The sequence below is a fragment of the Lathyrus oleraceus genome, unplaced genomic scaffold, assembly GCF_024323335.1.
Source record: "Lathyrus oleraceus cultivar Zhongwan6 unplaced genomic scaffold, CAAS_Psat_ZW6_1.0 chrUn0251, whole genome shotgun sequence".
NCBI lineage: Eukaryota > Viridiplantae > Streptophyta > Magnoliopsida > Fabales > Fabaceae > Lathyrus > Lathyrus oleraceus.
In genome coordinates this window covers 45,900-70,434 of record NW_026112642.1, presented here as the reverse complement: position 1 = coordinate 70,434, position 24,535 = coordinate 45,900, and the positions used below count along the sequence as shown (strand labels likewise).

The following is a 24,535-nucleotide window of genomic DNA, read 5'->3' as shown; positions in this document are numbered from 1 at the left end:
TTTAATTATCCAATTAACTTGTAATTGTCATACAATTAATTATTAAACATGTAAAATATGATTGTCATACTAATAAATTATTATTATTTTAAAATTATATTGGAATTAGAATCCAATTAATTCTTAATTATAATAAAATTAAATTAGTCAGTTTTTTAATATGCAACTAAACAGCCATATACTTCCATTCTAAATAATAACCTTAAACCAATATAAATTTTTATTATTATATTCACCACAATGTGTAACTCAAGTCCATATATTTATTGGTTTTCTTTCATGCTCTAAAAAACAGTATATTATATTTATTATCATTATTCCCTGTATTATATTTTTTTAAATGATATAAATATTTATAATAATTATGGCATTATTCCCTGAGTTTTTTTTAATGATGGGATTATATTTTATGACATTAATGTTTTCAATAACTTTTTATAATGATTTGGGATGTTTTTGTCTTCAAAGTAGTTGGCCCTCCCATATTATTAGTGACAAATAAAATTTATTTTTTATAGATAGTAAAATTTATTTTGGTTGATTCAAATTAAATGGTGATAAATTAATTTTAATAAATATTGTTTATGATTTTTTTGTAGTAAAATTTGTTTTTATTTAATATTTATCTTAGTAACTTTTTTACACCCGTGTAATGCTATTAATATTAGAATTAATGATTAATATATATAATACATTATACATATTTCATATGCCTTTAACTATTAAAGGTGTTAAATTTAATTCTCATAATAATAAAAAACATTCATAATAATCTAAAAGACATTTAATATCTATGTTTATTATTTCTAATTTAACATTAAATATTTTGATTACCAATAATAATAAATTTAGTTAATTATTAACTTGAATAAAATGTGGTAGAAAGTGATCTCTTTTAATTGTTTCCATATCAATTGTTTCCTATGTTATATTTAAAATAAATTATTATAATATTATTAGTAGATAGGTAAATATTTTATTCTGGTAATTTTTTATTTTGGCCATTTGTGATACTATTAATATTTGGCATAAAAATGTAATATGTGTTATATTTTTTAAAAAATTTAGTGAAATAAAAATAGAAGGTGCATTTAGCATGTTCTTGACAACATTAAATTCCTATACAAAAAAAACAAATTGTACCAAATCAAACTCTACAAGAAAACAAGCATACTCTGTAAGAAAATAATCTAAGCTAAAAGAACAACAACTTCATCATTATCCATATTTTTTAACAATGGAATTCCAAGAATTAAAGTATTAGGAAGGGTTAACAACGATAAATCAGTTATAATCCATTTCAAACCATCTTATCCGAAGATCTTAATAATTGTGATTAAGAGAGCAAATGCAAGAAGTTTCTAAATGAAATTAGCATACATGGTTTTTAAACTCATTTTATTGATATTGTTTGATGAAACTACTTGGAATGAAAGAAGAGGGATTGAAAATGTTGCAACAAATTTGTTTATTCCTGAACATTGTTCTTTTCTGAAGATTTTGAATCATTTCATAATATTGGAGAAATCTAAAGTAGAATTTTACAAGAACAACAATCCAAAATCTTGTAGGAATGAGAAAATCTAACGAAATAGGAGAAATCACAAATAGAATTATTCAAGAACAACAATTCAAAATCTATTTGTCAGTAACGGTAGGAAGAAAAAATCAAACCGCAGTCGGAGAAATCCAGAATAGAATTTTGCAAGAAAACATTCCAAAATCTAATTTTCCATAACGGTGGGAAGATGAAAATCTAATTGTGATGGAAGAAATCCAAAATATAATCCTGCAATTAAAACCACACACATAACTAATTATGCAACACTAATCAAAAATCGAGAAATGTAATTAGAGAAATTCAAAATCAACTTTGCAAGAACAGAATGACTTCCTGAGATATTTGCAACAGGAGTAGTGATTGCTTTGATTACTCTCTTATTCTACTGAGAAGTACTTGAAACCATTTTCTTTAAGGTACAAAATTATAAGTTTCTCTCCATTTCTCTGAGTTTTGCCACTCTTAGCCTGGTTTTGGAGAAATTAGAGAGGGAGAAAATGGATTTTAGTATGGAAAGAGTCAAAGAATATCATATGGGGTGTTGGCAGATAGTGGTATTTTGATTAGTGGTTTAGTAGAAGTTGTACACATAAGCTAATCGAATGATGTGGATTATTTTTTAAGAAGTTAAGGTTAGGTGTTTGTTGCATTGGTTTTAATAGATATAAATAGAAATTGAATTTTGTTTTGAATATTATAATATAAATATACATACCGGTACTTGACAAATTAGAATATTTAATAACGTAATATAAATATTAGTTAGGGTCATTGCCTTGGTCTTGTTGACTCTCCACTACCACATAAAATGCTTACTTGTGCACTTAGTAAAAATACTCAGCCTATACTTTTTCAATTTCATAAAAGATGTACTTGTTATCCTAGTGAAATATGCATTATGTGGAATGTTGTAGTAGAGTCACTTGTTATGTCTTGATAAAAAGTTTGACGCTTTTTAGGCCTTTCTGTCATAAGCTTTTGTGACAAATTAACATTTCTTGGAGTTTTGTGGCAAGAGACTTTAGGACAGCTTCCGCCATTGAAATGGATTTACATATATAGATGGTTAATGTCTCATTAGTCATTTTGGGTTCATGCATTTCATAACACACACACACACACACACACACACACACATATATATATATATATATATATATATATATATATATATATATATATATATATATATATATATATATATATATATATATATATATATATATATATATATAATACAAAAAAAACTTTTAATTATAGTTTTTTTGGTGAAGTGTTTTGTGCTATTTTATGACATTTTCTTATGGTGAACATGATTCAACGTGCATATGGAATTTGACCCTTACAATTAACATTTTAGGTACTCAAGAAAAAATGTATGATTGAATGTGTTGCTTGAAGGGCGTAAGGAAGAAAAATAAGATTTTTGCAAATTAGCACTTTATTTAATAATTGGTCGTTGTGTTGTACTATTTTACTTCACTTATTGTTAACATTTGAACTCGATTAGAAATGCGGATACTGATTTTCTTTCGCTAGCAGTTTGTCGAACCATTGCTCAAATTTATTAAATCTACATTTTTTTCCGAATTTTATTTCAGTTTTCATTATAAGTATTCCATTTTATAAAAAAAAACAGTCGCATTTTAATAGTAAATTCTAAATAATATCTTGGAGAAAGTATGAGATGTTACAAGAACCACCAAGAGATACCAAGTATGCGTCAAAAAAAAATTTATGATATAATTATATAAAGTTGAATGGTAAACTCTCCATCAAAGATAGACGAATGAGGTTTGGTTTTATAAATGTTAGTAAATGTTATTTCTGTGAGAATTGTGAATCCATGATCCATCTCTTTTTTGCTTGTGATGCTCTTAACCATATTTGGAGAGACATTCTAATGTGGATGGGCATTAGAAGAAATCTTTATATTTGGAATAGAGAGAAAATGTGGATGATAAAAGAAACAAAGATAAAAGTTTGGAAGTGGCATATTTTGAAAATAGCTATAGCGGAAGCAGTTTATGAGATTTGGAGAAGTAGGAATGAGAAGATATTTTCACAAAGAGATAAGAACCCATATTTAAAAGATAAGATAATACGAAATATTGTAGCGAGATGTACATTGCATAGAGAGTTAGAAAACCATGTGAATAGAATTCATCCTTGAATATAATAGGTCTTGTTTTGGTTGATACCTGGATCCATTGGATTGATTTTTGTAATGACTGTTTTTTTATAATGACAATTTAATGCTTTTATTGAGAAAAAAAAAGTTATATATAATTTTAGTTTTTTAATATTGTACAACTTTACCAATGTTCATAATTATTAATAGTTGTTCAGTAGTTTTATGGATAATTAGTCCATTTTTTAATTATATACAAATATACTAAGTTATCTTGTGAATAAATCACAACTTCTTTAAATTACTTAAATTTATTTTTGTAATTTTAATTTCTAATTCTAGATATTATTTGAAAATTTTAATACTTTATGAAATTGAAAATTATGTTTTTTAGAAAATATTGTTATTGTTAAAAAACTATTAAAAAATTGTTTGTATTTTTTTATGATAATCGGAATTGGATGTGTGTTGCTAATATGATTTTTTTAGGAGTACAAACATAAGATGGCTAGCTAATATGTAATGAAGATAAGATCTTTTAGCCAACTGTTATTTTATATTTTACAAAAGAAACTTTCACAATAGAAAATGACAATTCATAATTTATAACCGAAAGACCAATTTAAGTTATGGAGGAAAGTTAATTATAGACCCAAATATCTATCTTAGCAAATTGGATAGATTTTATACATGGCTTACAAATAAACTAAAAATAGGATAATAAAATAATAAATTGTGCCTATAAAAACCTGTTGATTTTAAACAATACACAATAATATTTTTTTGGAGAACAAAACAATATGTTTAATCCCAGGATTGGGCTCTTTTTTATTGTATGTTCATTTTTGTTGTGTGCTTTCTCATTTGCAACAACGGTTGAATATGATACAAATGCCATTATCATCAATGGAGAACGACGAATAATAATATCTGGTGCAATCCACTACCCACGCAGCACTTCCCAAATGTGGCCAGATCTTATTAAGAAAGCAAAAGATGGTGGTCTTGATGCCATCGAAACATATATATTTTGGGACCTTCACGAACCTATTCGCCGCCAATATGATTTTTCTGAAAATCTAGACTTCATCAAGTTTCTAAAAAATGTTCATGAAGAAGGTCTTTATGTTGTGCTTCGAATTGGTCCTTATGTTTGTGCTGAATGGAACTATGGAGGTTTCCCAATGTGGTTACACAACTTGCCAGGGATTCAACTAAGGACTGACAATGTAGTTTTTAAGGAGGAAATGAAAATATTTACAACAAAGATTGTGACCTTGTGCAAAGAAGCTGGATTGTTTGCACCACAAGGGGGGCCAATTATTTTAGCTCAAATTGAGAATGAATATGGAGATGTCATAACTAATTATGGAGAAGATGGGAATGCATACATTAAATGGTGTGCCCAGATGGCTTTAGCTCAAAATGTCGGCGTCCCATGGATCATGTGCAAGCAAAACAATGCTCCATCACCTATTATCAACACATGCAATGGTTATTATTGTGATAATTTCAAGCCAAACAATCCTAAAAGCCCCAAAATGTTTACAGAGAATTGGGTTGGCTGGTTCCAAAAATGGGGTGAAAGGAAGCCACACAGAACTGCTGAAGATGTAGCATTTTCAGTTGCACGTTTTTTTCAAAACGGTGGTGTCCTCCAAAACTACTACATGTACCATGGAGGAACAAATTTTGGAAGAACTGCGGGTGGTCCATATATTATTACAGCATATGACTATGATGCACCACTTGATGAATATGGTAACTTGAACCAACCAAAATGGGGACATCTTAAAAAACTCCATGCCGCCATAAAGTTAGGAGAGAAGGTTCTCACTAATGGAACGGTTACAGAGAAGCAATATGGAGATTCAGTATATTTGACTACATATGCAAATAATGCCACTGGAGAAAAAATTTGTTTTTTGAGTAATTCACATAATTCTAAGGATGTTGAAGTTGATCTACAACAAGATGGAAAGTACCATGTGCCTTCTTGGTCAGTGTCTATTCTCCAAGATTGCAACAAGGAAGTTTTCAACACTGCAAAGGTTGATGCACAAACAAATGTTTATGTGAAGAAACTATCTAAAGAATTAGGAAACTCACTCATCTGGACATGGGCATCTGACCCTGTGGAAGACACCTTACAAGCAATAGGTACATTTAACGCGTCTCAACTTTTAGAGCAAAAGAGTGTTACCGTTGATGCTAGTGATTATTTGTGGTACATGACCAAGGTTTTCATCAATGAAACATCCACTTGGAGTAATGCAACTTTGCAAGTGAACACATCAGGCCATGTTCTTCATGCCTATGTTAATGGACAATATATTGGCCCACAGTGGGGAACATATGATAACCTTCGTTTTACATATGAAAAAATCGTTTCATTAAAACAAGGTACCAACATTATAAGTTTACTAAGTGGTACAGTTGGTCATGCGCATTATGGTGCATCTTTTGATATGAAAGAAACTGGTATTGTTGGGGGTCCTGTGAAACTCATTGCAACCAGTTCAGGTAATACTATGGATTTATCAAAATCTAGTTGGTCATACAAGGTTGGATTAAACGGTGAGGCTAGAAGGTTCTATGATTCTAAAATTAAAAATGGAGTTCAATGGAACATAAACAATGTTGTTATAGGAAAACCATTGACTTGGTACAAGACTACTTTTAAGACCCCTGAAGGTAAAGACTCTGTAGTCTTGGATTTCATAGGCCTTACAAAAGGACATGCATGGGTTAATGGTCAAAGTATTGGAAGGTATTGGCCTACAATGGTAGCTGAAAAAATGGATGTGATATTAAATGTGATTATAGAGGAAATTATGGAGCTGATAAATGTTTGAGTGGCTGTGGAGAACCATCTCAGAGGTTTTACCATGTGCCAAGGTCATTCTTAAATAATGACACAAAAAGTAACACGTTGGTTTTGTTTGAGGAAATGGGTGGAAGCCCTTTTAATGTGTCTGTTCAAACAGTTGCAATTGATTTTATATGTGCAAGAACAGATTATGGAAAAACCTTAGAACTAAAATGCCCTGATGGAAAAACTATTTCAGAAATCCAGTTTGCGAGCTATGGAGATCCACAAGGAAATTGTGGATCATTTCAAGTAGGTGAATGGGAATCACGCCATAGTGTGGCAGTGGTCGAAAAAGCATGTGGTGGAAAACAATTATGTTCAATTAACGTGACAAGTTCCATATTTGGAATAACTAAAGGTGGCATAAATGGCCAGCTAGCTGTGCAACTCCTATGTGATGGCTCTAATCCTGAAGATAATCGTGTACAAATGGTGCACGTGTAGTTCTATATTATAATTTGTCTCCATGTTAGCACATTCTATAATGTGTGACATATATTTCTTTATGTTATGTTTTTCTGTTGGGCTCCACTTTTTATTTTTAAAATTTCAATTTTTTACTTATGCTACAACCTTAGTCATCATAGTTTCATTTTCTTACTTTAGACTAGACAAATAAACAAAAAAAGTATAAATAACTATTATTATCTTAGAAAACAAATTAGGAGTGTACAACTCCTATGTGATGACTTTGATGATGGGCTTTGATTATGTTCAGGTGCACTCTTATATCTTTTATATTTTCCTATGCCACGTCGTAATTTTTTTATGTGACGATCTTTAGAATTATATTCTTTAGTGCAGTTCCTCTTTTCTCTTTTATTTCTATCTCACATTTTTTTATTCACTTCCATGATTTAAAATCATAATTAAATTATGCAATTAGATGTCATAAAAATCTATAACTCCAATTATAAACTTAATTCTACAAAATTTCTCCCACTTCCACTAATATTTTAAATGATTTATGAAAGAAAAATAAAATTTTAAGATTAAGTAAGTAAATTCATTAAAATATTTCAAATAAAATATAATGTAAAGTTAGAAAAAATTACTAAAATCAACCAAAAAATTAAATTAATAATATATAAAATAAAACCTATTTAATAATAATTCAAATAGATGAATAGCTTGTTTGAACATATTTATCCCATAGGAAGAAGATTATAAGAAGTAAAATCAAGGTCATAAATGTTGAATAAATTAAAAGAGTTCTATGACCGTAAAAATGCACAAAATAAAACACGTTTAATTTGGAAGTTGTTTAATATGATATACAAAGATGATGACTCAATGCCAGAGAATATGAATGTATTAAGACTATTAAGAGTTACATAGAAGCTAGTGATATTAAATTGGATGATGAGTTGAATTTTTATTATTGATTTTGTTAATGATAATAGAAATGACGATGATAATGTAAATCATACGCATGCACATGCCGATGTAACTACATGATGATGTAACTAACATCCATAACATAAATAACTTAACTCTAAGTTAGTTACACTATAGTTGGTTACTTAGTTGAAGATTACTTCATATATAAGCAAAACAATGCTCATGTAACTGATTAAGATTAACCAATACATTGGTTCTACTTTTCTCATCGTTGCATGCATGTTAGCCTTTCTTTCTTCTTCTCCAAGCCATAGCCAAAAGCTTGTCATTTCCATGGCATGATTTGCATAGAGTCCATCTTCACATGGTATCATCGACCTGTGATTCTTTTCTGGTTGAATTATCATCAAATTTTCAAATTCAATAGCTATTTTTTCCCACAACATGGCCTTTACAATTTCGTTCATATGAAAAAATGAATAAATTATGATTATAATGTTTAGATTAATTTTAATTTAATACATTTAATTTATATACGAATATATGAATAAGCAAGTATGAGTAGTTAAAATCTTACTCTTATAGCCTTAACTCAAGTCTGAGAATTTTTGTAGGTTTTCCTTGTGAGTAAATGTGTTTTTAATGTCCAAGAGAATGAAGCACTCCAATTATGTTTGAAAAGAAACATGAATATAGTTATATAATACAATTTATATTGTTATAGGGGTAACTTATGTATAATACTACCAGAAAGAACATTGTTATCTCCAACTCGTTCTAAAATTGTTTCTATGGTAACAAATTCAAAATAATAGTGTGGAGTTGTGGAGTATGAGCCTTGAATATTTATGACATAAGTCGTTCCCAAAAAAACATGCATTTTTAAGCCTTTGATTGGTTTGTATGTTTCATTTACCCGAAGTATTTTTTATATTTTTTATGGTATATAAATTTTTCTCTTGTATCATTTCTCTAAATTGTGGTATAAGCTATTTGGCTTTCGTTACATGTAAAGGAGTTCCCTGAAGAAAAAAAATAGCAATAAAATATTAAAATCAATTAACTTATAACGAAAAGTAATAATGTTAAATATTTTGAATATAAAAGTATATTTTGTGAACAATAAACACAATATTTTAGATAAAAAATTATTACCTATTCGTCTAACAAAATCATTTCTACGAATGGATATATAGTGAATATGGTCGATGTTAAGAAAGTTGTTAGGATGTGGTATTAAAAAAGTTAAGAGATTGTTATTTATATACGACAATGCGCTCCTATGACCTTTCTTATGACTGAAGCGTATATATTTTCCTATGTTTATTATTTTAATCGGCTCAATGAATGAAAGGGTGATGATAATAAATGAATATTATATGCAAGGGTAAACCACTAAATATGAAATGGAAATCCAATTAATTCTTAATTATAACAAAATTAAAATTCTCAATAATTAAATAGGTAAGTAATTCAAGTCCATCAATTTATTGATTATCTTTAATGATTTTTAAAAAAAAGTTTATTCTATTTATTGTCATTAATTCATGTGTTAAATTCCTAAAAAAAATAGTAGACATATTCGGGTTTACATATCCTTTGTGATAAATTAACGTTTTTTTAGACCTTTGTGGCAGGAGTCTTTATGACCGCTTCCCCGTTTAAATGAGTTAACATATCTGGGTTGTCAATGTCTTTATGACCTTTGTGATATTTTATGACATTTTGTTATGGTCAACATGATTCAATGTGTATATGGAATTTGACCCGTACAATTAACATTTTAGATACTCTAGGTGAAATTTATGATTGAATGTGTTGCTTGAAGTGCGTAAGGGAAAAAACATGATTTTTGCAAATTAACACTTTATTTAATTATTGGTCGTTATGGTACACTATTTTACTTGATTTTCTTCCGCTAGAGATTTTTCCAACTGTTGCTCAAATTTATTAAGTCTACCTTTTATTCTTGAATTTTATTTTTGTTATCATTATAAGTATTTCATTTTAGAAATAAAAAAGCAGTCGCATTTTAATAGTATATTCTGAACAATATCTTGCGGAAAGTATGGGATGTTACAAGAATCACCAAGAGATACCAAATATATGTCAAATATTTTCTTATGATATAATTATATATAGCAAAATGGTATGCTCCCCACCAATCATAAATCGATGAGTTTTGGTTTTATAAATGATAGTAAACTAGTATACGACCTGCGTGATGCGCTGGTTGTAAAGAAGGTTGTGCATATGGTAAAAATAAGTCTTTGAAATAAAATAAAATTTTATTTATGATATATATTATTTTTTTATAAAAACTCGCATTAGCGGTTTCATGGAACACTTTCAATATTATCTTGAACATGTGATTAACTTGTGCCCTAAGGGCACATGTTAAGTAGTCTAAAAATGGAAAGTTTGTGTTGGAAAAACAATGAAAAAATTATTTATCAATTTTTAATAAAAACAATGCACATTTTTCAAAAAAAAAAGTTTATACATTTAACTTTTAACATTTCGGCATTACCTTATATTAATAATAATTTTTTAATAAGATGGTTTATGATTGCAAATGTCTAACCTTTATTTAGAGTATTTGGAAGGTGGTTCAGACGAAGGACACCTAAATTCATGGCATTCTTGGTGAAGTTTCTTCATACATTTTTCACATCCAATGTAATGCCATCCAAACCTATCGTCAATTTCATTTATAGTTACTGAAATTGTGAAGAAAACTTCCTATATTTAAAAGTTTAAAAAAATTGGTAAGTAAAATAACATAATTGTATTTACAAAATATTTTTTAATTAAAATTTATAGTGTACCTTAATATCTGACTCTCATGTCATTGCCATTACATTTTGTAGTGTAGTTCTATTTTGAGTCATTATCTTTTGAGGTGACATATTTTAAAACTCAATGATAGGAATCTCCTTTATTTCTAGCTAAGTATTTGATGGAGTGTATAGTTTATACAGAATAAAAAGACAATTAATAAATATTAGTAACCAAATAAAGTATAATCAATGGGTACACTAATTTTTTAGAATTCTGAATTTTCTAGATTGATGTAAATCTGAATAGTTGAAGTTGAGTTGATCGAGCGGTGGATCAAAAATTTAAGTTTATTAGTGAAAATGGTAATACTTCTTAATGAATATAATATATATAAGATTTAAATATATAGTTACCTCTAAACACATTCACTATTGTAGAGGTGATTGCAACTATGGTCATTTTTTTTATTGACCTATTATCAAATTTTCAAATTCAATAGCTATTTTTCCCACAACATGGCCTTTACAATTTCATTCATATGTATAAATGAATAAATTATTATTATAATGTTTAGATTAATTTTAATTTAATACACTTAATTTATATACGACTATATGAATAAGCAAATATGGATAGTTAAAATCTTACTCTTGTAGCCTTAACTCAAGTCTGAGAATTTTTGTAGGTTTTCCTTATGAGTAAATGTGTTCTTAATGTCCAAGAGAATGAAGCACTCCAATCATGTCTGAAAAGAAACCTGAATATAGTTATATAATATAATTTATATTGTTGTAGGGTAACTTATGTATAATACTACCAGAAAGAACATTGTTGTCTCCAACTCTTTCTAAAATTGTTTCTATGGTGACAAATTCAAAATAATAGTGTGGAATTGTGGAGTATGAGTCTTGAATATTTATGACATAAGTCGTTCCCAAAAAACATGCATTTTTAAGCCTTTGATTGGTTTGTATGTTTCATTTACATGAAGTATTTTTTATATTTTGTTATGGTATATGAATTTCTCTCTTCTATCATTTCTCTATGACTGAAGCCTATACATTTTCCTATGTTTATTATTTTAATCGGCTCAATAAATGAAATGGTGATAATAATAAAGGAATATTCTATGCAAGGGTTAACCACTAAATATGACATTGAAATCCAATTAATTCTTAACTATAACAAAATTAAAATTGTCAATAATTAAATAGGTAAGTAATTTAAGTCCATCAATTTATTGACTATCTTTAATGATTTAAAAAAAAGTTTATTTTATTTATTATCATTAATTCATGCGTTAAATTCTTAAAAAAATAGTAGATATATTCGGGTTTACATATCATTTGTGATAAATTAAAGTTTTTTAGACATTTGTAGCAGCAAAGTTTTAACTCATACCCCTACATTTATCCTTACACGCGTACATTTTACACAAATACAAAATTTTATCCTTATATATTTTTAACTATTTTATTTTTTTATTTTTTTTAAAAAAATAATTTTTTTTGTATACCGGGAGACTTTACAAAAGAGTACCGGTAGTTATTTTTGAAACTTTTTTTAATATTTTTTTTGTATACCGGAAGACTTTGCCAAAGAGTTCCGATAGTTAATTTTTGTGTACCGAAGGACTTGGCAAAAGAGTTCCCGTAGTCATTTTTCAAACATTTTTTAAAATATTAAAGTCCCAGTAGTCATTTTTTGTGTACCGGAAGACTTTACAAAAGAGTTTCGGTAGTCATTTTTCAAGTATTTTTTTAATATTTTTTTGTGTACCAGAAGACTTTGCAAAAGAGTTCCGGTATTCAATTTTGATGTACCGGAAGACTTTGCAAGAGAATTTCGGTACTCATTTTTCAAGCAGTTTTTTAATTTTTTTTATATACTGGAAGACTTTACACACAAAATAAAGTTTAAAAAATACTTGAAAAATACGAACAGAACTCTTTTTGTAAACTCTTCCGGTACATAAAATAAAATTTTAAAAATATTTAAAAATAAAATAATTAATTAATTAAAAATATATAAGGATAAAATTAGTATATTTTATAGAATGCTGGGGTACATGAATAAATGTAGGGGTATAAAGTAAAGTTTTCTTGTGGCAGGAGTCTTTATGACCGCTTTCCTCATTGAAATGGGTTTACATATCCGCCTCGTCAATGTCTCATTAGTATATAATATATATATATATATATATATATATATATATATATATATATATATATATATATATATATATATATATATATATATATATATATATATATGTATGTATATAATATTTATGACCCAGATATTATTGAATTTAATTGTGAACAACTTTAAATATTGTTTATTCTCAATATTTTATCAAGATTGGATTTCTTTAATAAATATCACAAATAAGCATTAGTTTTAATGATTCAAATCAATTTAATTTTAATATTGTATTCATTAGGTAGCAATATTCATATAGCTAAAATATATGTTACGCCGGATGGATGAATTCTAATAAATATTCATTATGAATGTTTTTTAATTATAAATATATATATCGAAAATATTAAATTTTAGTAATATTTGAGATAAAGATTAATATATATAATATTTTATACATATTTTCCATGCTTCTGGTTTTTAAGGGTTTAAAAGTTTTCCAAAAAAAGTGGTAAAACTAATTCTGGTAATACTAAAAAATATGTACGTTTGATTGAATATAATTTAATTATCCAATTAATTGGTAATTGTCATAAAATTAATTATTAAACAGGTAAAATATGATTGTCATACCAATGAATTATTATTATTTTTAAATTATATTGGAATTAGAATCCAATTAATTCTTAATTATAATAAAATTAAATTAGTCAGTTATTTAACATGCAACTAAACAACCATATACTTCCATTCTAAAATGTATGAGTTATAAGTTATAATAAACCTTAAACCAATATAAATTTTTATTATTATATTCACCATAATGTGTAACTCAAGTCTATGTATTTATTGGTTTTCTTTCATGATCTAAAAAACAGTATATTATATTTATTATCATTATTCCCTGAGTTATATTTTTTTAAATGATATAAATGTTTATAATAATAATAATACACTTCTTTATTAAAAAAATAATAAAAATAAAATATTATATTTTTTTAACATTTTATTATGTGTTGTTAATATGTAGGATAAAATATTATATGTATAAATTTTTTTAATGTTTATAAGTAAAATAATTTATTTATTATTCTAATTCATTTTTCAATTTGTAATAAAAAAAATAATAATACAAAATTAAATCATTTATTATATTCATTATTTAACTTTTATCACATTTTTTAATGATGAAATTAACTTTTATGACATCAATTTTTTCAATAATTTTTTACAATTCTTTATGACATATTTGTGCTCATAAATAATATTTTATTTATACTTTTTTTGAAAAATAATATAGTAAATTAAAATGATAATATTAATGGTTAAAATAAAGTGTAGTGTAATTGTTTCATTATAACTCCAATTAAAGTTTTTATTAAATCTTTATTGGTAATAAATATTTCAATTTAGTTCAAAAATGAAATTGATAACTTTCTATTATCGTTAGGAAATAAATAGATGTAAATTTGATGTTATTTTATTATTTATTAATAAAAATTAAAAATTAAGTTAAATTACATATGGATAATCAAAAGTATAATGTAATAGAATTCAATGAGTTTTAAAATTTTCAGTAATAATGTTAATAATACAAAATTTAAATATTTATTATATTCATTATTTAATTTAATTGAGAACAACTTTAAATATAATTTATTGTAAATATTTTATCATTCATTTTTTTTAATGATGACATTATATTTTATGACATTAATGTTTTCAATAACTTTTTATAATGTTTTGTATTGTTTTTGTCTTCAAAGTTGTCGGCCATCCCCTATTATTAGTGACAAATAAAATTTATTTTTTATAGATAGTAAAATTTATTTTTTATTACAGAATAAAATTAATTTTTGTTGATTCAAATTAAATGGTGATAAATCAATTTTAATAAATACTGTTTATGAAAAAAAAATTGTAGTAAAATTTGTTTTTATTTAATATTTATCTTAGTAACTTTTTTATACCCTTGTAATGCTATTAATATTAGAATTAATGATTAATATATATAATACATTATACATATTTCATATGCCTTTAACTATTAAAGGTGTTAAATTTAATTCTCATAATAATAAAAAACATTCATAATAATCTAAAACACATTTAATATCTATGTTTATTATTTCTAATTTAACATTAAATATTTTGATTACCAATAATAATAAATTTAGTTAATTATTAACTTGAATAAAATGTGGTAGAAAGTGATCTCTTTTAATTATTTCCATATCGATTGTTTCCTATGTTATATTTAAAATAAATTATTATAATATTATTAGTAGGTAGGTAAATATTTCATTCTGGTAATTTTTTACTTTGGCCATTTGTGATACTATTAATATTTGGCATAAAAATGTAATATGTGTTATATTTTTTAAAAATTTTAGTGAAATAAAAATAGAATTATGCAAGAAAGGAAAACCAAAATTGATTTGTCTTGTACCTATGTAGTTTGTGAAGAAGGTGCATATAGCATGTTCTTGACAACATTAAATTCCTATAAAAAAAAACAAATTGTACCAAATCAAACTCTACAAGAAAACAATCATACTCTTTAAGATAATAATCTAAGCTAAAAGAACAACAACTTCATCATTATCCATATTTTTCAACAATGGAATTCCAAGAATTAAAGTATTAGGAAGGGTTAACAACGATAAATCAGTTATAATCCATTTCAAACCACCTTTTTCGAAGATCTTAATAATTATGGTTAAGAGAGCAAATGCAAGAAGTTTCTAAATGAGATTAGCATACATGGTTTTTAAACTCATTTTATTGATATTGTTTGATGAAACTACTTGGAATGAAAGAAGAGGGATTGAAAATGTTGCAACAAATTTGTTTATTCCCTAACATTGTTCTTTTCTGAAGATTTTGAATCATTTCATAATATTGGAGAAATCTAAAGTAGAATTCTGCAAGAACAACAATCCAGTCGGAGAAATCCAGAATAGAATTTTGCAAGAAAACATTCCAAAATCTAATTTTCCATAACGGTGGGAAGATGAAAATCTAATCGTGATGGAAGAAATCCAAAATATAATCCTGCAATAACAACCACACACATAACTAATTATGCAACACTAATCCAAAATCGACAAATATAATTAGAGAAATTCAAAATCAATTTTGCAAGAACAGAATGACTTCCTGAGATATTTGCAACAGGGTAGTGATTGCTTTGATTACTCTCTTATTCTACTGAGAAGTACTTGAAACCATTTTCTTTAAGGTACAAAATTATAAGTTTCTCTCCATTTCTCTAAGTTTTGCCACTCCTAGCCTGGTTTTGGAGAAATTAGAGAGGGAGAAAATGGATTTTAGTATGGAAAGAGTCAAAGAATATCATATGGGGTGTTGGCAGATAGTGGTATTTTGATTAGTGGTTTAGTAGAAGTTGTACACATAAGCTAATCGAATGATGTGGATTATTTTTTAAGAAGTTAAGGTTAGGTGTTTGTTGCATTGGTTTTAATAGATATAAATAGAAATTGAATTTTGTTTTGAATATTATAATATAAATATACATACCGGTACTTGACAAATTAGAATATTTAATAACGTAATATAAATATTAGTTAGGATTATTGCCTTGGTCTTGTTGACTGTCCACTACCATATAAAATGCTTACTTGTGCACTTAGTATATAAGCATGTGCTTTATTATGGTACCCAAATTTATTTATAGCTGTATGTGTGTGATCTTAAGAATATATGCAATAGGTAGTTAGTGGGTTAGTAATTGAAAAACAATTAAATTGTTGACTTAGTGAATTTGGTTCCTAAAAATTGGGGTGTTTGGACTAAGTGAGAATTGAATAAACCTAATAAATAGAAACATTCTCCTTACCTTGAAAAAGTCATATACATTCCAATAATTTTCTCTATTGTTTACTTCAATCGGTGTCACTTTTGTCCGTCTTTTCTCTCAACTTTCAGCTTTATAAAAATTTATTAACTCAATTCATATCTTACACATAAAAATACTCAGCCTATACTTTTTCAATTTCATAAAAGATGTACTTGTTATCCTAGTGAAATATGCATTATGTGGAATGTTGTAGTAGAGTCACTTGTTATGTCTTGATAAAAAGTTTGATGCTTTTTAGGCCTTTCTGTCATAAGCTTTTGTGACAAATTAACATTTCTTGGAGTTTTGTGGCAAGAGACTTTAGGACAGCTTCCGCCATTGAAAAGGATTTACATATACAGATGGTTAATGTCTCATTAGTCATTTTGGATTCATGCATTTCATAACACACACACACACACAAATATATATATATATATATATATATATATATATATATATATATATATATATATATATATATATATATATATATATAATACAAAAAAAACTTTTAATTATAGTTTTTTTGGTGAAGTGTTTTGTGCTATTTTATGACATTTTCTTATGGTGAACATGATTCAACGTGCATATGGAATTTGACCCTTACAATTAACATTTTAGGTACTCAAGAAAAAATGTATGATTGAATGTGTTGCTTGAAGGGCGTAAGGAAGAAAAATAAGATTTTTGCAAATTAGCACTTTATTTAATAATTGGTCGTTGTGTTGTACTATTTTACTTCACTTATTGTTAACATTTGAACTCGATTAGAAATGCGGATACTGATTTTCTTTCGCTAGCAGTTTGTCGAACCATTGCTCAATTTTATTAAATCTACATTTTTTTCCGAATTTTATTTCAGTTTTCATTATAAGTATTCCATTTTATAAAAAAAAACAGTCGCATTTTAATAGTAAATTCTAAATAATATCTTGGAGAAAGTATGAGATGTTACAAGAACCACCAAGAGATACCAAGTATGCGTCAAAAAAAAATTTATGATATAATTATATAAAGTTGAATGGTAAACTCTCCATCAAAGATAGACGAATGAGGTTTGGTTTTATAAATGTTAGTAAATGTTATTTCTGTGAGAATTGTGAATCCATGATCCATCTCTTTTTTGCTTGTGATGCTCTTAACCATATTTGGAGAGACATTCTAATGTGGATGGGCATTAGAAGAAATCTTTATATTTGGAATAGAGAGAAAATGTGGATGATAAAAGAAACAAAGATAAAAGTTTGGAAGTGGCATATTTTGAAAATAGCTATAGCGGAAGCAGTTTATGAGATTTGGAGAAGTAGGAATGAGAAGATATTTTCACAAAGAGATAAGAACCCATATTTAAAAGATAAGATAATACGAAATATTGTAGCGAGATGTACATTGCATAGAGAGTTAGAAAACCATGTGAATAGAATTCATCCTTGAATATAATAGGTCTTGTTTTGGTTGATACCTGGATCCATTGGATTGATTTTTGTAATGACTGTTTTTTTATAATGACAATTTAATGCTTTTATTGAGAAAAAAAAGTTATATATAATTTTAGTTTTTTAATATTGTACAACTTTACCAATGTTCATAATTATTAATAGTTGTTCAGTAGTTTTATGGATAATTAGTCCATTTTTTAATTATATACAAATATACTAAGTTATCTTGTGAATAAATCACAACTTCTTTAAATTACTTAAATTTATTTTTGTAATTTTAATTTCTAATTCTAGATATTATTTGAAAATTTTAATACTTTATGAAATTGAAAATTATGTTTTTTAGAAAATATTGTTATTGTTAAAAAACTATTAAAAAATTGTTTGTATTTTTTTATGATAATCGGAATTGGATGTGTGTTGCTAATATGATTTTTTTAGGAGTACAAACATAAGATGGCTAGCTAATATGTAATGAAGATAAGATCTTTTAGCCAACTGTTATTTTATATTTTACAAAAGAAACTTTCACAATAGAAAATGACAATTCATAATTTATAACCGAAAGACCAATTTAAGTTATGGAGGAAAGTTAATTATAGACCCAAATATCTATCTTAGCAAATTGGATAGATTTTATACATGGCTTACAAATAAACTAAAAATAGGATAATAAAATAATAAATTGTGCCTATAAAAACCTGTTGATTTTAAACAATACACAATAATATTTTTTTGGAGAACAAAACAATATGTTTAATCCCAGGATTGGGCTCTTTTTTATTGTATGTTCATTTTTGTTGTGTGCTTTCTCATTTGCAACAACGGTTGAATATGATACAAATGCCATTATCATCAATGGAGAACGACGAATAATAATATCTGGTGCAATCCACTACCCACGCAGCACTTCCCAAATGTGGCCAGATCTTATTAAGAAAGCAAAAGATGGTGGTCTTGATGCCATCGAAACATATATATTTTGGGACCTTCACGAACCTATTCGCCGCCAATATGATTTTTCTGAAAATCTAGACTTCATCAAGTTTCTAAAAAATGTTCATGAAGAAGGTCTTTATGTTGTGCTTCGAATTGGTCCTTATGTTTGTGCTGAATGGAACTATGGAGGTTTCCCAATGTGGTTACACAACTTGCCAGGGATTCAACTAAGGACTGACAATGTAGTTTTTAAGGAGGAAATGAAAATATTTACAACAAAGATTGTGACCTTGTGCAAAGAAGCTGGATTGTTTGCACCACAAGGGGGGCCAATTATTTTAGCTCAAATTGAGAATGAATATGGAGATGTCATAACTAATTATGGAGAAGATGGGAATGCATACATTAAATGGTGTGCCCAGATGGCTTTAGCTCAAAATGTCGGCGTCCCATGGATCATGTGCAAGCAAAACAATGCTCCATCACCTATTATCAACACATGCAATGGTTATTATTGTGATAATTTCAAGCCAAACAATCCTAAAAGCCCCAAAATGTTTACAGAGAATTGGGTTGGCTGGTTCCAAAAATGGGGTGAAAGGAAGCCACACAGAACTGCTGAAGATGTAGCATTTTCAGTTGCACGTTTTTTTCAAAACGGTGGTGTCCTCCAAAACTACTACATGTACCATGGAGGAACAAATTTTGGAAGAACTGCGGGTGGTCCATATATTATTACAGCATATGACTATGATGCACCACTTGATGAATATGGTAACTTGAACCAACCAAAATGGGGACATCTTAAAAAACTCCATGCCGCCATAAAGTTAGGAGAGAAGGTTCTCACTAATGGAACGGTTACAGAGAAGCAATATGGAGATTCAGTATATTTGACTACATATGCAAATAATGCCACTGGAGAAAAATTTGTTTTTTGAGTAATTCACATAATTCTAAGGATGTTGAAGTTGATCTACAACAAGATGGAAAGTACCATGTGCCTTCTTGGTCAGTGTCTATTCTCCAAGATTGCAACAAGGAAGTTTTCAACACTGCAAAGGTTGATGCACAAACAAATGTTTATGTGAAGAAACTATCTAAAGAATTAGGAAACTCACTCATCTGGACATGGGCATCTGACCCTGTGGAAGACACCTTACAAGCAATAGGTACATTTAACGCGTCTCAACTTTTAGAGCAAAAGAGTGTTACCGTTGATGCTAGTGATTATTTGTGGTACATGACCAAGGTTTTCATCAATGAAACATCCACTTGGAGTAATGCAACTTTGCAAGTGAACACATCAGGCCATGTTCTTCATGCCTATGTTAATGGACAATATATTGGCCCACAGTGGGGAACATATGATAACCTTCGTTTTACATATGAAAAAATCGTTTCATTAAAACAAGGTACCAACATTATAAGTTTACTAAGTGGTACAGTTGGTCATGCGCATTATGGTGCATCTTTTGATATGAAAGAAACTGGTATTGTTGGGGGTCCTGTGAAACTCATTGCAACCAGTTCAGGTAATACTATGGATTTATCAAAATCTAGTTGGTCATACAAGGTTGGATTAAACGGTGAGGCTAGAAGGTTCTATGATTCTAAAATTAAAAATGGAGTTCAATGGAACATAAACAATGTTGTTATAGGAAAACCATTGACTTGGTACAAGACTACTTTTAAGACCCCTGAAGGTAAAGACTCTGTAGTCTTGGATTTCATAGGCCTTACAAAAGGACATGCATGGGTTAATGGTCAAAGTATTGGAAGGTATTGGCCTACAATGGTAGCTGACAAAAATGGATGTGATATTAAATGTGATTATAGAGGAAATTATGGAGCTGATAAATGTTTGAGTGGCTGTGGAGAACCATCTCAGAGGTTTTACCATGTGCCAAGGTCATTCTTAAATAATGACACAAAAAGTAACACGTTGGTTTTGTTTGAGGAAATGGGTGGAAGCCCTTTTAATGTGTCTGTTCAAACAGTTGCAATTGATTTTATATGTGCAAGAACAGATTATGGAAAAACCTTAGAACTAAAATGCCCTGATGGAAAAACTATTTCAGAAATCCAGTTTGCGAGCTATGGAGATCCACAAGGAAATTGTGGATCATTTCAAGTAGGTGAATGGGAATCACGCCATAGTGTGGCAGTGGTCGAAAAAGCATGTGGTGGAAAACAATTATGTTCAATTAACGTGACAAGTTCCATATTTGGAATAACTAAAGGTGGCATAAATGGCCAGCTAGCTGTGCAACTCCTATGTGATGGCTCTAATCCTGAAGATAATCGTGTACAAATGGTGCACGTGTAGTTCTATATTATAATTTGTCTCCATGTTAGCACATTCTATAATGTGTGACATATATTTCTTTATGTTATGTTTTTCTGTTGGGCTCCACTTTTTATTTTTAAAATTTCAATTTTTTACTTATGCTACAACCTTAGTCATCATAGTTTCATTTTCTTACTTTAGACTAGACAAATAAACAAAAAAAGTATAAATAACTATTATTATCTTAGAAAACAAATTAGGAGTGTACAACTCCTATGTGATGACTTTGATGATGGGCTTTGATTATGTTCAGGTGCACTCTTATATCTTTTATATTTTCCTATGCCACGTCGTAATTTTTTTATGTGACGATCTTTAGAATTATATTCTTTAGTGCAGTTCCTCTTTTCTCTTTTATTTCTATCTCACATTTTTTTATTCACTTCCATGATTTAAAATCATAATTAAATTATGCAATTAGATGTCATAAAAATCTATAACTCCAATTATAAACTTAATTCTACAAAATTTCTCCCACTTCCACTAATATTTTAAATGATTTATGAAAGAAAAATAAAATTTTAAGATTAAGTAAGTAAATTCATTAAAATATTTCAAATAAAATATAATGTAAAGTTAGAAAAAATTACTAAAATCAACCAAAAAATTAAATTAATAATATATAAAATAAAACCTATTTAATAATAATTCAAATAGATGAATAGCTTGTTTGAACATATTTATCCCATAGGAAGAAGATTATAAGAAGTAAAATCAAGGTCATAAATGTTGAATAAATTAAAAGAGTTCTATGACCGTAAAAACGCACAAAATAAAACACGTTTAATTTGGAAGTTGTTTAATATGATATACAAAGATGATGACTCAATGCCAGAGAATATGAATGTGTTAAGACTATTAAGAGTTACATAGAAGCTAGTGATATTAAATTGGATGATGAGTTGAATTTTTATTATTGATTTTGTTAATGATAATAGAAATGACGATGATAATGTAAATCATACGCATGCACATGCCGATGTAACTACATGATGATGTAACTAACATCCATAACATAAATAACTTAACTCTAAGTTAGTTACACTATAGTTGGTTAGTTAGTTGAAGATTACTTCATATATAAGCAAAACAATGCTCATGTAACTGATTAAGATTAACCAATACATTGGTTCTACTTTTCTCATCGTTGCATGCATGTTAGCCTTTCTTTCTTCTTCTCCAAGCCATAGCCAAAAGCTTGTCATTTCCATGGCATGATTTGCATAGAGTCCATCTTCACATGGTATCATCGACCTGTGATTCTTTTCTGGTTGAATTATCATCAAATTTTCAAATTCAATAGCTATTTTTTCCCACAACATGGCCTTTACAATTTCGTTCATATGAAAAAATGAATAAATTATGATTATAATGTTTAGATTAATTTTAATTTAATACATTTAATTTATATACGAATATATGAATAAGCAAGTATGAGTAGTTAAAATCTTACTCTTATAGCCTTAACTCAAGTCTGAGAATTTTTGTAGGTTTTCCTTGTGAGTAAATGTGTTTTTAATGTCCAAGAGAATGAAGCACTCCAATTATGTTTGAAAAGAAACATGAATATAGTTATATAATACAATTTATATTGTTATAGGGGTAACTTATGTATAATACTACCAGAAAGAACATTGTTATCTCCAACTCGTTCTAAAATTGTTTCTATGGTAACAAATTCAAAATAATAGTGTGGAGTTGTGGAGTATGAGCCTTGAATATTTATGACATAAGTCGTTCCCAAAAAAACATGCATTTTTAAGCCTTTGATTGGTTTGTATGTTTCATTTACCCGAAGTATTTTTTATATTTTTTATGGTATATAAATTTTTCTCTTGTATCATTTCTCTAAATTGTGGTATAAGCTATTTGGCTTTCGTTACATGTAAAGGAGTTCCCTGAAGAAAAAAAATAGCAATAAAATATTAAAATCAATTAACTTATAACGAAAAGTAATAATGTTAAATATTTTGAATATAAAAGTATATTTTGTGAACAATAAACACAATATTTTAGATAAAAAATTATTACCTATTCGTCTAACAAAATCATTTCTACGAATGGATATATAGTGAATATGGTCGATGTTAAGAAAGTTGTTAGGATGTGGTATTAAAAAAGTTAAGAGATTGTTATTTATATACGACAATGCGCTCCTATGACCTTTCTTATGACTGAAGCGTATATATTTTCCTATGTTTATTATTTTAATCGGCTCAATGAATGAAAGGGTGATGATAATAAATGAATATTATATGCAAGGGTAAACCACTAAATATGAAATGGAAATCCAATTAATTCTTAATTATAACAAAATTAAAATTCTCAATAATTAAATAGGTAAGTAATTCAAGTCCATCAATTTATTGATTATCTTTAATGATTTTAAAAAAAAAGTTTATTCTATTTATTGTCATTAATTCATGTGTTAAATTCCTAAAAAAAATAGTAGACATATTCGGGTTTACATATCCTTTGTGATAAATTAACGTTTTTTTAGACCTTTGTGGCAGGAGTCTTTATGACCGCTTCCCCGTTTAAATGAGTTAACATATCTGGGTTGTCAATGTCTCTTAGTGGTTTTGTGATATTTTATGACATTTTGTTATGGTCAACATGATTCAATGTGTATATGGAATTTGACCCGTACAATTAACATTTTAGATACTCTAGGTGAAATTTATGATTGAATGTGTTGCTTGAAGTGCGTAAGGGAAAAAACATGATTTTTGCAAATTAACACTTTATTTAATTATTGGTCGTTATGGTACACTATTTTACTTGATTTTCTTCCGCTAGAGATTTTTCCAACTGTTGCTCAAATTTATTAAGTCTACCTTTTATTCTTGAATTTTATTTTAGTTATCATTATAAGTATTCCATTTTAGAAATAAAAAAGCAGTCGCATTTTAATAGTATATTCTGAACAATATCTTGCGGAAAGTATGGGATGTTACAAGAATCACCAAGAGATACCAAATATATGTCAAATATTTTCTTATGATATAATTATATATAGCAAAATGGTATGCTCCCCACCAATCATAAATCGATGAGTTTTGGTTTTATAAATGATAGTAAACTAGTATACGACCTGCGTGATGCGCTGGTTGTAAA

General features: G+C 27.6%; 1 protein-coding gene and 1 pseudogene across 1 annotated transcript; both read left to right on the top strand.

The window, feature by feature from the left end:
• The first annotated feature begins 4,235 nt into the window (after positions 1 to 4,235).
• Positions 4,236 to 7,008, top strand: LOC127113034 (beta-galactosidase 7). Its single transcript, XM_051046439.1, has 2 exons — positions 4,236 to 6,462; positions 6,519 to 7,008. The coding sequence occupies exons 1-2, from the start codon at positions 4,493 to 4,495 to the stop codon at positions 7,006 to 7,008; spliced, it is 2,460 nt and encodes an 819-aa protein (XP_050902396.1). The 5' UTR covers positions 4,236 to 4,492.
• Positions 7,009 to 18,702: 11,694 nt separating this feature from the next.
• On the top strand, positions 18,703 to 21,397 carry LOC127113033 (beta-galactosidase 7-like; annotated as a pseudogene).
• Positions 21,398 to 24,535: the final 3,138 nt, after the last annotated feature.